The 12,656-nt window shown below is 44.8% G+C and overlaps 3 protein-coding genes across 3 annotated transcripts; all 3 read right to left on the reverse strand.

Annotated features, from left to right (window-relative positions):
- Positions 1–4,133: 4,133 nt before the first annotated feature.
- On the reverse strand, positions 4,134–6,020 carry LOC136448770 (lysosome-associated membrane glycoprotein 1-like). Its single transcript, XM_066448415.1, has one exon. It carries the CDS (start codon positions 5,838–5,840, stop codon positions 5,094–5,096), a length of 747 nt encoding a protein of 248 aa, XP_066304512.1. The 5' UTR covers positions 5,841–6,020; the 3' UTR covers positions 4,134–5,093.
- A 200-nt stretch (positions 6,021–6,220) lies between these two features.
- Positions 6,221–9,040, reverse strand: LOC136448769 (lysosome-associated membrane glycoprotein 1-like). Its single transcript, XM_066448414.1, has one exon. It carries the CDS (start codon positions 9,023–9,025, stop codon positions 6,839–6,841), a length of 2,187 nt encoding a protein of 728 aa, XP_066304511.1. The 5' UTR covers positions 9,026–9,040; the 3' UTR covers positions 6,221–6,838.
- A 1,573-nt stretch (positions 9,041–10,613) lies between these two features.
- LOC136448815 (lysosome-associated membrane glycoprotein 1-like) lies at positions 10,614–11,473 on the reverse strand. Its single transcript, XM_066448462.1, has one exon. The coding sequence runs from the start codon at positions 11,354–11,356 to the stop codon at positions 10,631–10,633; it is 726 nt and encodes a 241-aa protein (XP_066304559.1). The 5' UTR covers positions 11,357–11,473; the 3' UTR covers positions 10,614–10,630.
- Between the last annotated feature and the right edge of the window lie 1,183 nt (positions 11,474–12,656).

The raw sequence follows: 12,656 nt of genomic DNA on the forward strand, positions 1-12,656 counted from the left end.
ATGCTCGCATCAGTTTTGGGTCTCCAGACCGGTCATCCATATAATGAAATCAATATGGCCTCAAATAGAAAACAGACGTAAAATATATTCACGTTTACCATGATTTACCACTGGTATCAGTCATTCAAGTATTTTATTGGATTCTGAGTATGTATGCTCTTATTGCCAATCTGAGTAGCATTTTTTTCCTGGCATTAATGTTGTGTAAGACTTGCAAATGTGTACCAAAATATATCAAGGATTACTTTATGCCATGAATAGATATTACCTGATATAGATTATTGACTTGATGTAAACCATTCACAGAATAGTCCATATATATATAGATAGAGTTAGCGTATCAGCCACATTTTGTATGTTAAAAGAAACCTTTTAGAGGGTAACCATTACCGGTAGTGGCCCTCAAAATTAAAAAAAAATGAAACGTGCAAAAACAACAATTTGAAACGACCTTAAATGGTTTAAAGCGGCCAGCGCAAGGCGGAAAAAGTGAAAAATTGTCACAATTCAGTAATAGACAATTCATCTAGGTAAGGTTGGCGTAATTAGTAAAATTAACAGTCCTTTTCCTGACGACAATGTACGACATGAGCACAACGACTACCCCAACGCCAATAAGAACACCGATCACGATCGCGATAGTGTTGCTGCCCTTATTTGCGTCTTCAGGGCATTCTTGAGCCGACGAAAACAGTCCGGACTTGACTCCAAACGGCTGAAGCTGAACTTGGCGTGCGAGGATGGACACGTCCTTGGTAACGGTGATGTTGACATCGGCGGTACACTTGTAGGACTTGTCGCCGTCTGCGGAGAAGAAGTTCATCGTGTTGTTTGATATATGTCTGCGGGCGTTGGGGCTCTTAGTCCCGGGAAAAATGGACGGCAGCTCGGTGTATAAAATGTCGAGACTGGCTACACGGAACTGATTATTTTCTTTTACGAAGTCAAACGTCACGCTAAAGATGTCATAGAACGTCAAAGTCATATTTGAATGGTCAGAGTCACAGAATCCAGCAGCGTTTGCAGTTATTGGTAAGTTGAAAATGCTTGTGCCAGTTTCGCTGTCAGTTTTTGTGTAGATGATTTTGAACTGAAGGCCCATGTCAGCCAGCAGGCAGACATGACCTTTTGTGTCCTTGACCTTGTAATGGCCTTGAGGTGGTTCTGGAGGGGGTGTAAGAGGTTTGGGGGTCGTCATGATTGTCGTGGAGTTCTTGGCCGGGACTGTAGTCGTGCTAGGCGGTTGGTCGGTGGTCACATTGCCAATGGGGAGGGAAGTGGCGGTAGTACTGGTAGGGGGGATGGTAGTCCCGTTGCCAATAGGGATTTCTGTAGGTGGGATGGTAGTCCCGTTGCCAATAGGAATGTCTGTAGGTGGGATGGTAGTCCCGTTGCCTATAGGGATTTCTGTAGGTGGGATGGTAGTCCCGTTGCCAATAGGGATTTCTGTAGGCGGGATGGTAGTCCCATTGACAATAGGGATTTCTGTAGGTGGGATGGTAGTCCCATTGCCAATGGGGATTTCTGTAGGTGGGATGGTAGTCCCGTTGCCAATAGGGATTTCTGTAGGTGGGATGGTAGTCCCGTTGCCAATAGGGATTTCTGTAGGTGGGATGGTAGTCCCGTTGCCTATAGGGATTTCTGTAGGTGGGATGGTAGTCCCGTTGCCAATAGGAATTTCTGTAGGCGGGATGGTAGTCCCGTTGCCAATAGGGATTGCTGTCGGTGAGATGGTAGTCCCGTTGGCTAGAGGGATTTCTGTAGGTGGGATGGTAGTCCCGTTGCCAATAGGGATTTCTGTAGGTGGGATGGTAGTCCCGTTGCCAATAGGGATTTCTGTAGGTGGGATGGTAGTCCCGTTGCCAATAGGGAGTTCTGTAGGTGGAATGGTAGTCCCGTTGCCAATAGGGATTGCTGTAGGTGGGATGGTAGTCCCGTTGCCAATAGGGATTGCTGTAGGTGGGATGGTAGTCCCGTTGCCAATAGGGATTTCTGTAGGTGGGATGGTAGTCCCGTTGCCTACAGGGATTTCTGTAGGTGGGATTGTGGTGATGTTACCTGGAGTTGTGACCGGATACGGCTTGGTAGTCTTGCGAGGAGAGGGCGTTGTTATGGAGTCGCTACATGCCGTTGACTCCGAGAAGTTCCCACTGGTTGGAACGTGGAACGGTTGGACTTGGATGGTGTGAATAGCCAGGGTAGACACTGGTCTGTCAGGGTCAATAAAAGTCAACACCTGCTCTCTGTCGCACGTGTACGAATGAGGAAAGTAGAAACTGGACGACGTCAGAAAGTCTTGAAGACCAGACAAGACAGACGATACCTTCTCATTCGCGTTCTTCGCTTCTGGAAACATGTCTGGTTGTAAGGTGTAGTATATGGAAGCACTTGCGAGCCAAAACGTGTCTCTGGTTCGGACAAATGCGAAGTCCAATCCAAACGTAGCATCTGGGTCAATGGCGTCATCTGCGTTGAACCTCAGATCTATGTGAGCATTGTAGTCGTTATCCACGTGTGAACAGTGTCCGCTGGCGGTGCTATCTGCTGGAAGAGCGAAGGACGCAGTGGCCGTGGTGTTGTCGGTCTTCGTGTAACCCACGTAAAACATGGCGGCGATATTCAGCAGCAAACATTCGTCATTGTAGACATCCTTCAGCACAAAGTGCCCAGCAGGTGGCGGAGGAATACTGCCGTGTGAACTGACCTGTACCCCAACTGTTAGGGCCAGCAGGACAACCACGTTATGGAACACTTTCACCATTTTGTAATCAAGAGAATGTACATGTGGTGGTTCGAAGTCGGCAAGAGGGGGCAATAAGACTTTTCTAGGTCACCTGGAATGACTGTTTACTTGACTTAAGGGGAAGGATCAATGATATCAGAATCAGGGGCAAATCGGACTTTCTTCCCAGTATGGTTCAATTGGAAAATTCTACCTGCCTTTAGGGGTACGATGACCTAGCTGACGTTGCATCTTTTGAAAAAAAAGGTCTCATTTCCCCGGTTAAGTTTGTATTGGAAGTATGGACTCAATGAGCATTGGTTTTTCCCTAAAAGCAGCCGAACTATGAACTCATGAGTGGGACGAGGCCTGTCAACGTGACACCGCGTGTCATAGTACAGTCACGCGGACGGAGGGGTGAGGGACAGCGCAACGACCGTCTTCTCGTTTTGGTTGATCTTTTTTGGTAGCCTCTACCAGGCTAGCCTCCGATGCAGACTGCTTCCGGCTGTTTTCTTTTTCAAGTTACAGCTTTTATACTATTACATTTTCCTTTTTGTTGGCGCCGAGTGGACGCAGACTCCTTCCCGGCCAGCAATAAGAAAAAAATGTTATAGTATAAAAACTGTAACTTGAAAAAGAAAACAGCCGGAAGGAGTCTGCATCGGAGGCTATACCGGGCTCCATAGGTCGCTGGAAAAATAGTAGAAATTGGCCAAATAGACGGATAATATGCTAGAGGAGTCCGCTAAAGGAGTTACAGTTTGCGACCTATTTTTCTATCGACCTATTTTTCTATCGACCTTTGGAGCCTGGTAGAGGCTACTTTTTCGGTGCCTTTGTCTAAAGATGTCTACCTCTCTTAAAAGTCACCACATCTCCTAATGAAATCACGTTGTTAATGAATCATAGTTACCCCGCTTATCGAATTGGAAAATAGACTAATATGCATCATTGATTCTTCGCTAGCTCTACCAGCTACTGAACTGTAAGCGTGCGTACATGTAAGTAGGGCGAAACGTGATTGTCGTCGATGAACGCACGAGGCACTGAAACGTGACAACCACACGCACAACTGACTCTTTCTAACCCTAAAACTCTAGCCTTTAACACATATGTATGTACACCTTACTGACAGTATACGATAAAAGCTCTACCAGCTACTGAACTGTAAGCGTGCGTACATGTAAGTAGGGCGAAACGTGATTGTCGTCGATGAACGCACGAGGCACTGAAACGTGACAACCACACGCACTACTGACTCTTTCTAACCCTAAAACTCTAGCCTTTAACACATATATATGTACGGCCTACCGACAGTATGCGATAATAAATGTATCATTCTGTAGAGCTCAAATGGCTGCTTCAACGATATAGAACACTTAACTACAAAAACATTTCTGGCTTGAAGTATCATGGATTTACTTGAGTTTCTTGTGGTTAAAGAGAGGCATCCATTCAATGAGAAAATGGTCAGTAAACTACTTATACATACGGTACAAACTGAAAAATGAGTCGCCACGTTTTTCGTCGGGAGAACAATAGGTTTGGACTTTGACCCGTCAACGACCTCTGGTGGATGACGTGCAGGGCCTTCAAACAGGGCTACGTGTTCTAAGGGGTGTAGAGAATGACTGACAGGTGTCAGAAATGATTGACATGTAAAAAACTACACGTACACTGAAAGTGAATAAAAAAAGTCACGAGAGGAAGTTCATTTTTGCAATGCTAATTTACATGCGCCGAGCTGTCACAGAAAAGGCTGTGTCAAAGATCGCATCAGTGTTTCGTGTGATATTTTTGACCAACTTAACATATACTTTTTGACTTGCAGAAGGACATGCGATGCGCATTAATTCAGAAAAAAACAAAGTAAAACGTTTTAAACCTTTCGTCAAACATAATCAACTCAGACCTGGGTATTGATGAATATTTAACTGCACAGAAATGGATGACGTATTTTAAGCACGCGCCCCCATCGTGTTCAACTCGTTCTGGGACTTGTAGAAAAAAATGTTGACGACTACTTTTAGGGTTACAATCCACCTGACGACGAGATTTTCGTCTACTGATTGGCATAACCATATACTGTATAAACAATTACTGGCTAAACAGTATCAGTAGTGCTGAATTGGCTATTTTAGAATATCTTCCAATGTTCTAAATATATCTGCGACGAGATCTGATTAAAGTTGCTTACACTCATGATTTTACAGATAATGTCAAAATGCATTTCTATTCCATGGAATAGGTTCTCAAATACAATTTGTTGGTACAACATTTTGTGCTGATTAGGGTAGTAAATTTAAAGGTTTTGGTTGTTGCTACATTTTGTAACACAGTATACCAGAGTACATCAAGCGTGTATACCTTAATCACTGTTCAGACTGTGGTAGTCTTGACGCTTTCTTTCGCTGAAAACAACGTACGCAAAAACTCCACCAAGCAGCGCTAAGCCGGCAATGACACCAATCACAATTGCTGCAATGTTGAAACTGCTCTTGTTACCCGTGTCCTGAGAGCAGACTTGAGCTGACGAAAACTTGCCCGACTTGACTCCAAACGGCTGAAGCTGAACTTGACGTGCGATGATGGACACGTCCTTGGTGACGGTGATGTTGACATCGGTGTTACACATGTAGGACTTGTCGGCGTCTGCGGAGAAGATGTTCATCGTGTCGTTTGAAACATGTCTGCGGGCGTCGGGGCTCTTAGTCCCGGGAAAGATGGACGGCAGCTCGGTGTATGAGATCTCGATGGTGGACACGTGGAAGCGACTGACGCTACCCCCTTTCACTGATTTAACGAAGTCGAATGTCACGTTAAAGGTGTCATCGTGAAACATCAGCGTCAAACTGGAGTCGTTCGAACCACAGAACCCTGTTGTGTTGACACTTTGTGGTAGACTGAACACACCGGTGCCAAATTTCCCGTCATTTTTTGTGTACAGGATTCTGAACTGCAGGCCCATTTCGGCAATCAGACAAATTTGACCCGTGGTGTTGTCTTTCACTTCAAAGTGGCCTTGTGATGGTGACGAGCCGACATTTCCTCGGTGGGAAGTGGCTTCAATGCAGAAGACAAACACGAAAAGCGCAGATGCTGTCAACCAGGACATTTTGGCGCATGACACGACAGCCTAATTCCGAAATGTCCGTCGATTTGAACCTGCAAGTAGACACTGAACCCAAGGGGGGCGCGAAGTTATGTTTGCCTACAGAATGGACCATGAACTTTGAGCAGATCTACCAGCAAAAACAGGTTCATATGTCTGGCCTCCACCTTTATAGATTTACCTATCATCGTCAGGTTGCCTGGCGGCTATGCCAACAAGGGATCTTTGCTGAAGATGACCTTGCCAGCCTACGTGCCCTTGTGAGGGTCATGACTTCTTCGTCTAGCGCTTATGACATACCAAAGTTAGGGAGAAGATTTGTGAGGATAGTTTGAGAAGGTGCCAAGGTTAGAAGAAGTATTGAAAACACCCAAGACCAGATATAAGTTGCAGCATTGTTGTTAGTTTTTAATCAAAGACTGTGTCTTTGTACAGTGCAGAAAATAAGTCCATCATCTTGTCAACAAGTACAACACCTTTACATCCTTTATCTTTAGGTTTGAGACCATAGGATGGGAGCCGAATGCATGGCTAACGTAGTCACATTATCTTACACAATCCTTATATCGCTTATCTTCACTAATAGGATTATAAAATGCACTTTAGACCCATATGCGCAGAAGGCATCGAGCATCTACGAATGCTGTAAACATATTATTAATAGCTGAATGTAAACATTAGTACGTGACATTCAGCTGCTTACAAAGAAATATGTGACAAAAATTACATCTAGATCTGTTCATCAACATCTAGTGTGTAGTAGATCCCTACAAAGTCATTTCTATCTTAAGGTACAAGATACAAGTTCTCAATAGACAACAGCCAAAACAGTTCCTACTTCGGAATTAAGTTGTTAAAATAAGAAAGAAGCTGAGATTTTCTTACATGCGATGCACAATTTCTATGCGATGCAAGCAACGCCAACTGAGAAAACAACAACATTATCAACAATAATAACATCCACGATGTGGACAAGATGAACTTTTACTAGTCGCAAAGCTTTAATTCAGGGCTGTGAACTTTTGTGGCTTCGCCTTCCTTTTGCTGACGACAATGTAAGCAACGAACACGACAACGACGACCACGGCAACAACAACGCCGATGATAACAGGTACCGTATTGGTGCCTGAGTCCTCCGAGCAATCTTCAGCTGACGAGAACTTGCCCGACTTGACCCCAAACGGCTGAAGCTGAACATTGCTGACCACGATGGACACGTCCTTGGTAACGGTGACGTCCACATCGGCGGTACACTTGTAGGACTTGTCGCCGTTTGCGGAGAACATGCTCATCGTGGTGTTTGAAACATGTCTGCGGCGGTCGGGGCTCTTAGTCCCGGGAAAAATGGAGGGCAGCTCGGTGTACGAGATCTCGATGGTAGACATGTTGAAGCGGCCGACGGTTTTTCCTTTCACGTCTTTGTCTTTGAGGAAGTCAAATGTCACACTGAAGGCGCCATCGTGAAAATTCAAGGTCAAACTTGAGTTGTCAGATGTACAGAAACCGGTTGCCTTGGCGGTTTTGGGTAAGTCAAATGTAGCAGTGTGTATCTTCTTGTCAGTCTTTGTGTAATTGACCTTGAACTGCAGGCTCATGTTGGCCAGGAGGCAGACGTGACCTTTTGTGTCTTTGACCTCGAAGTGACCTTGAGGTGGTTCTTTAGGAGGTCCGGTGGGCTTAGGAGTGGTCATTATGGTCGTAGCGTTCTCGATCGGGACCATGGTACTGGTCGTGTTTGATGGTTCAACGGTGGTCGCGTTACGAATGGGTACCACGGTAGTATCGTTGGAAGGAAGAATTGTTGTCACGTTGCCAATAGGAGCCATGGTGGCCGTAGTGGTGTTGACCGCAGGGATGGTGGTGGCGTTTTGAATGGGCATCATCGTCGATGGTAAGTCTTGGGCACACTCGGATGCCTCGCTGAAGTTCATACTCTTGACCGCGAAGGGTTGAACCTGGAGCTCGGAGACCATCAGACGGACCGTGCTGCCAACGTCGAAGAACTGCAGTGATTTGCACAAGTACGACTTGCCGAGGTCCGTTTGGAACATAGACTCTTGCTGTACTTCATTCACTGCTGTCCCTGGAGATGTCGCGTTCGGGAAGTGCTTTGGGTCCCGTACGTACCCGACCGAAGCACTGACGAGTTCGAAGCTGTTGTTCCCTTTCGTCTTGAAGGTTACTGTAAGGTTAAAGCCCTTGAAGAAAGAGAGCGCCATGGTCGCCTTGGAATCACCACAAGCACCCCCGACGGTGCTATTTCGAGGGAGAACGTAGGTGGCGTTACGTGTGGTGTTGTCTTTCAGCTCGTACTCGACATGGAACTCCACACCTGCAGACAGCAGGAAACACGCGTTTCCTTTGGTATCATTGAGAGCGAAATGTCCGACAGGGATGAGGGGAGTTATTGGGGTGGTGTGGGGGACAGGTCCCGGTGTAGTCGTGATGTCGTCCGGGCATGTCTCAGGGGAAGAGAACTTTCCACTGCTGGGAACATTAAAGGGTTGGACTTGGACAGAATGGATGGTCAAAGTAGACTTTGGCCTGTCTGGGTGACTGAAGGTGAACTCCAATGTCTGGGGTTTATCACAACGGTACGAATGGGGAGACAAGGCGTTCGACGACGTGTAGAAATACTGCTCGTTAGATATTGTAGCACTCGCCGTGGTGTTTGCATCCTTCGCACCGGGAAACATGTCAGGCACGAGTTTGTAGTACAAGGTGGCACCCGACAGCGAGAAATGAGTTAAGATCACGTTTCTTTCAAATGTAAGTTCTAATCCGAACGTTCCATCCAAACCGAGATCATTAATGTCGCCGAACGCGAGGTTCAGGTGGGCGTGTCTTTCGTCGGTGAGATGTGAACAGTCTCCGCTTACCGTACTGTTGGTGGGGAGGGCGAAGGACACGATGGCCGTGGTGTTGTCCGTCTTGGTGTAGCCCACGTTGAACATGGCGGCGATGTTTAGAAGCAGACAGGGTTCGGGCTTACCGATCAACGGCTTCTTGTTCAACACGAAGTGGCCTTCGGGAGGAGCGGGCTCGTCCGCCGTTAACCCGACCGAGGCCCGAACGGACGACGCGAACAGAACGACGAGGATTGTCGGAATAAGCGACATCTTTGCGCACATCGTGAACAGGTGTAGTGTTGGTGTGACTCGACTCTCACGTGGGAAGGGGTCAGTCATGGGGGCGTCATCGACATCCTGTTTACTCAAAGTTTCGGCGGTACTTTGATAAGAACAGGTTGTTTTGAAAGTTAACAAAACAAGTGTCAAACACCAAAAAATCCACGTCCGTAACCTCTAAGCTATCACAAAGACCCTACTACTTACTGATATTAAATAATACCAATTATTCAAAAATTTTTAGCGTAAAGAATCTAGCAATCAAGAACTATATATGCCCATTCCTACCCACCTATCACATGATGGTTAAGCCCAAACAAACGTCCCCCTCGAGGACAACGACCTTTGAACATTAAGTCATGGTTCACGTGATTCGTCACAGCCGCACCTTTCTCTGCGGTCATGACCTTTCCGTCTAGTTGTTAAAGGCAACCAAAGCAATATTAGGGCCAAAGAATGGAAATAAAAAAAAATGCTGAAATCTTTATGGTAGTGACATTTACTAACATTGTTTAGCACATTTGCGTAATAACTTCATACTTTTAGGATTTTAAAACCGCGCAAAATAGTGCCGTACGATGATCCCCTTAGTTTCGCGAGCCTACAAAACTCCGGCCACGATTTTCAGCGAGTTCTCACATCACAACAACGTCGTCTTTTTGCATCATGGACGTTGTCATACATTGTAATAGTGTTGTTTGAACTAATCATGTATAGAAATGACTAAATATATTGACTTTCAAAATCCGATTTTTCGGACCCTTATATTGCCTGGGTTTCCTTTAAGAGGAGTCTCTGCGAGGACACTTTGAGAAGGTACTAAGGTTAGAAGAGGTAATGAAAACATCACGGACCAGATATCAACTTCATTGTTTGTTTTTAATCAAACACCGTGAATTCTCCTTTGCACAGTGTAAACTAATAGCAGAGCAAAGCCCATCAGCTTGACAATTATCTGTACATCCTCTATTTATAAGTTTGAGACAATAGAATGGAATGTAATTTCATGGATAATGATAAGTTTATTGCAAATTCATGCCCGTAGGCTAATTGCATGTTGACAGCAGTGTCGAAGTACAAATGTAAAGTAAAGCAAAAGGTATATATGTAATACAAGATCATACTACATGTATATTGCTATTCTACAGTAAGTTTCTATATCTACGGTACTAATGCGGGGTTTGCTAATGTTGATATGCTACCATACACAATATCAATTTTGCTTGTCTTCTCTAAGATCTCGATGTACTTTAGACCCAAATGTACAGAAAACATCGACCGTGTGTTAATGCAATGTACATATACCTCAGTTTGAAGAGTTCTGAATGATAATTCTCAATACAAACATCAAGTGACATCGAGCAGAAATCACAGACATATTCTACTGATGAGCAATATACGTCTTATAGCATCTCCAAATAAAACGTTACATTTCTATTTCTCAAATTAGATATAAGATATTTTGGTTATAGGTTGGGACAAAGTAAAAATGCTGAAAAAACTAGATCAAATGGATGATGTTCAACCACTTCTAAACAGTTTCTTACGTCTACGGTTTAAGCTGTTGTTGACATAGTTATATATAAGAAAGAATATATTCGAAGCTAAGACTTTCTTACAGTGTTGCAAGACGTGGACAAGATGAAATTGTACCAGTCGCAAAGCCTAATTCATGGTTGTTAGGTTTTCGGCATTCTCCTTCCTTTTGCTGGCGACAATGGTGTCCGCAGTGGTGTTGAGTGCAGGAAAGGTTTTGGCGTCTTGAATGGGCATCTTTGACGATGGAGGGTCTTGGGGGCACTCGGAAGCCTCGCTGAAGTTCATACCCTTGACCTTGAAGGGTTGCACTTGGAGCTGGACGACTCCCAGCTTGACCGTACTGCCAATGTCGAAGACTTGAAGTGACTTGCACAAGTACGACTTACCGAGGGCCGTTTTGAACGGAGACTGGCCGTCGGTCTTTTCTTCATTCGCCGCTGTACCGGGAGATGCCGCATTCGGGAAGAGCTTTGGGTCCCGTACGTACCCGACCGAAGCACTGGCGATCGCAAATTTTCTGTCATTTCTATTCTCGAAGGATATGGTGAGGTTGAAGCCTTTGAAGAAGGAGAGCGCCATTGTTGCCTCATACTCACCGCAATCACCACTGACGGTGCTGTTTCGAGGGAGAACGTAGGTGGCGGTCCACGTGGTGTCATCTTTCAGCTCATACTCGACTTGGAACGTCACACCCACAGACAGCAGAAAGCACGGGTTTCCTTTAGTATCATTGAGGGTGAAGTTGCCTACAGGTGGAGCGGGTCCGTCCGCCGCGAACCCTACTGAGGCCCGAACGGACAACACGCACAGGACGGTGAAGATGGTTGGAATCAGCGACATCTTTGGGCACATCGAGAACAAGTGATGTTTTCGTGTGGCTCAACTCTGGTGTGACAGGCAAGCTGGTCTGTTACGCCGAAGAGCGGTTATACAAGCTTTATAGATACAGATCACGAGAGGTGAGGTCGATGGGGGCGTCTTCGTCATGTCTGGTTACTTAAAGTTTCGGGGTTCTTCCATCAAAACAGATTGTTTTGAAGGGTAACAAAAGAAGTTACTACATCCGAACATCCACAAAGATCCGTTTGCTGGTATGACATGATGACAACCATCAAAAGATTTATCCGAAAATTGCCTAGCAGGTAACTACTGCATGTCTACTCTACACATACCTACCTGTCGGATGGTGGTTAAGCCTTAACAAACGTCCATCCAGAGGACACGGACTTTTGATCATTTCACATTAGGCTTTAATTAACTAGGTCAACGCATGTCATACACAGTTGTTTTTGTTTGACCGCCGCAAGTCGCTATCGAGGAAAACAAGAAGGCGAACTAAATTTAGATAAGGTTATGCGCTCGTTTTCATTTAAATGTAGTACATTTTGTAACTTCCGTTACCGTTTGAAGTAAGACGTTCTTGACATTAGGAGATGCCACATATAAGGTGCTAAACTGTCGTTTTTATGACGATCGACTTAAAACTTTTGTGGCTTTTAAAAACTACAGTTTGGTACCTTATATGTGGCATATCTTAATGTCAGGAACGTCTTACTTCAAACGGTAACGTGAGTTACAAAATGTGTACATTTAAATGAGAACGAGCGTAATGGCGGAGCATTAACTTCTGTTCATTTGAGAGGTGATGACACCTCCGGGCATTGTTAAAAATTATCTAGTGAGGATGGCCCTCCAGTACTTGGTGAAAATGAGTTCCAAACTATGTATCGTAAAAATATGTATCATATAGTTGAGATATTATTGGGATACTATATTTGAAATAGCTCTATAAAGTACGAAAGTGAACTAAGAAAATGGAAAGAAGACTCAGTTCTGTGGCACTTATTAACTTCCCATCGACACGCGTCCAACACGCATTTAAAAGTCATGCCAATCACGTGCAAAAGTCGTGGCACTCGCGATTTCATCTCGTGCAAAAGTCGTGCGATTCCAGATTAAAACGCGTGCCATTCTCGTTTCAATCTTGTGTGTATGCATGTAACGTTGGGTAACATAAATTCGGGATTTTTCCGATAATGGTTGACTGAAATCAATCTAGCAGAACAATAAACCATCCTTTTTTTCTATCATTCTGTCAGTATCATGTACTATCTTTGCACTAATCATATATATGGTAGATTTTGTCTCTAAT

This window comes from Branchiostoma lanceolatum, chromosome 14 (assembly GCF_035083965.1).
Source record: "Branchiostoma lanceolatum isolate klBraLanc5 chromosome 14, klBraLanc5.hap2, whole genome shotgun sequence".
In the NCBI taxonomy this organism is placed as follows: Eukaryota; Metazoa; Chordata; class Leptocardii; order Amphioxiformes; family Branchiostomatidae; genus Branchiostoma; species Branchiostoma lanceolatum.

Excerpts from the sequence above, each read along its gene's own strand:
- LOC136448770 (XM_066448415.1), bottom strand. The coding sequence starts at position 5,840 with ATGTCCTGGTTGACAGCATCTGCGCTTTTCGTGTTTGTCTTCTGCATT.
- LOC136448769 (XM_066448414.1), bottom strand. The coding sequence starts at position 9,025 with ATGACTGACCCCTTCCCACGTGAGAGTCGAGTCACACCAACACTACAC.
- LOC136448815 (XM_066448462.1), bottom strand. The coding sequence starts at position 11,356 with ATGTGCCCAAAGATGTCGCTGATTCCAACCATCTTCACCGTCCTGTGC.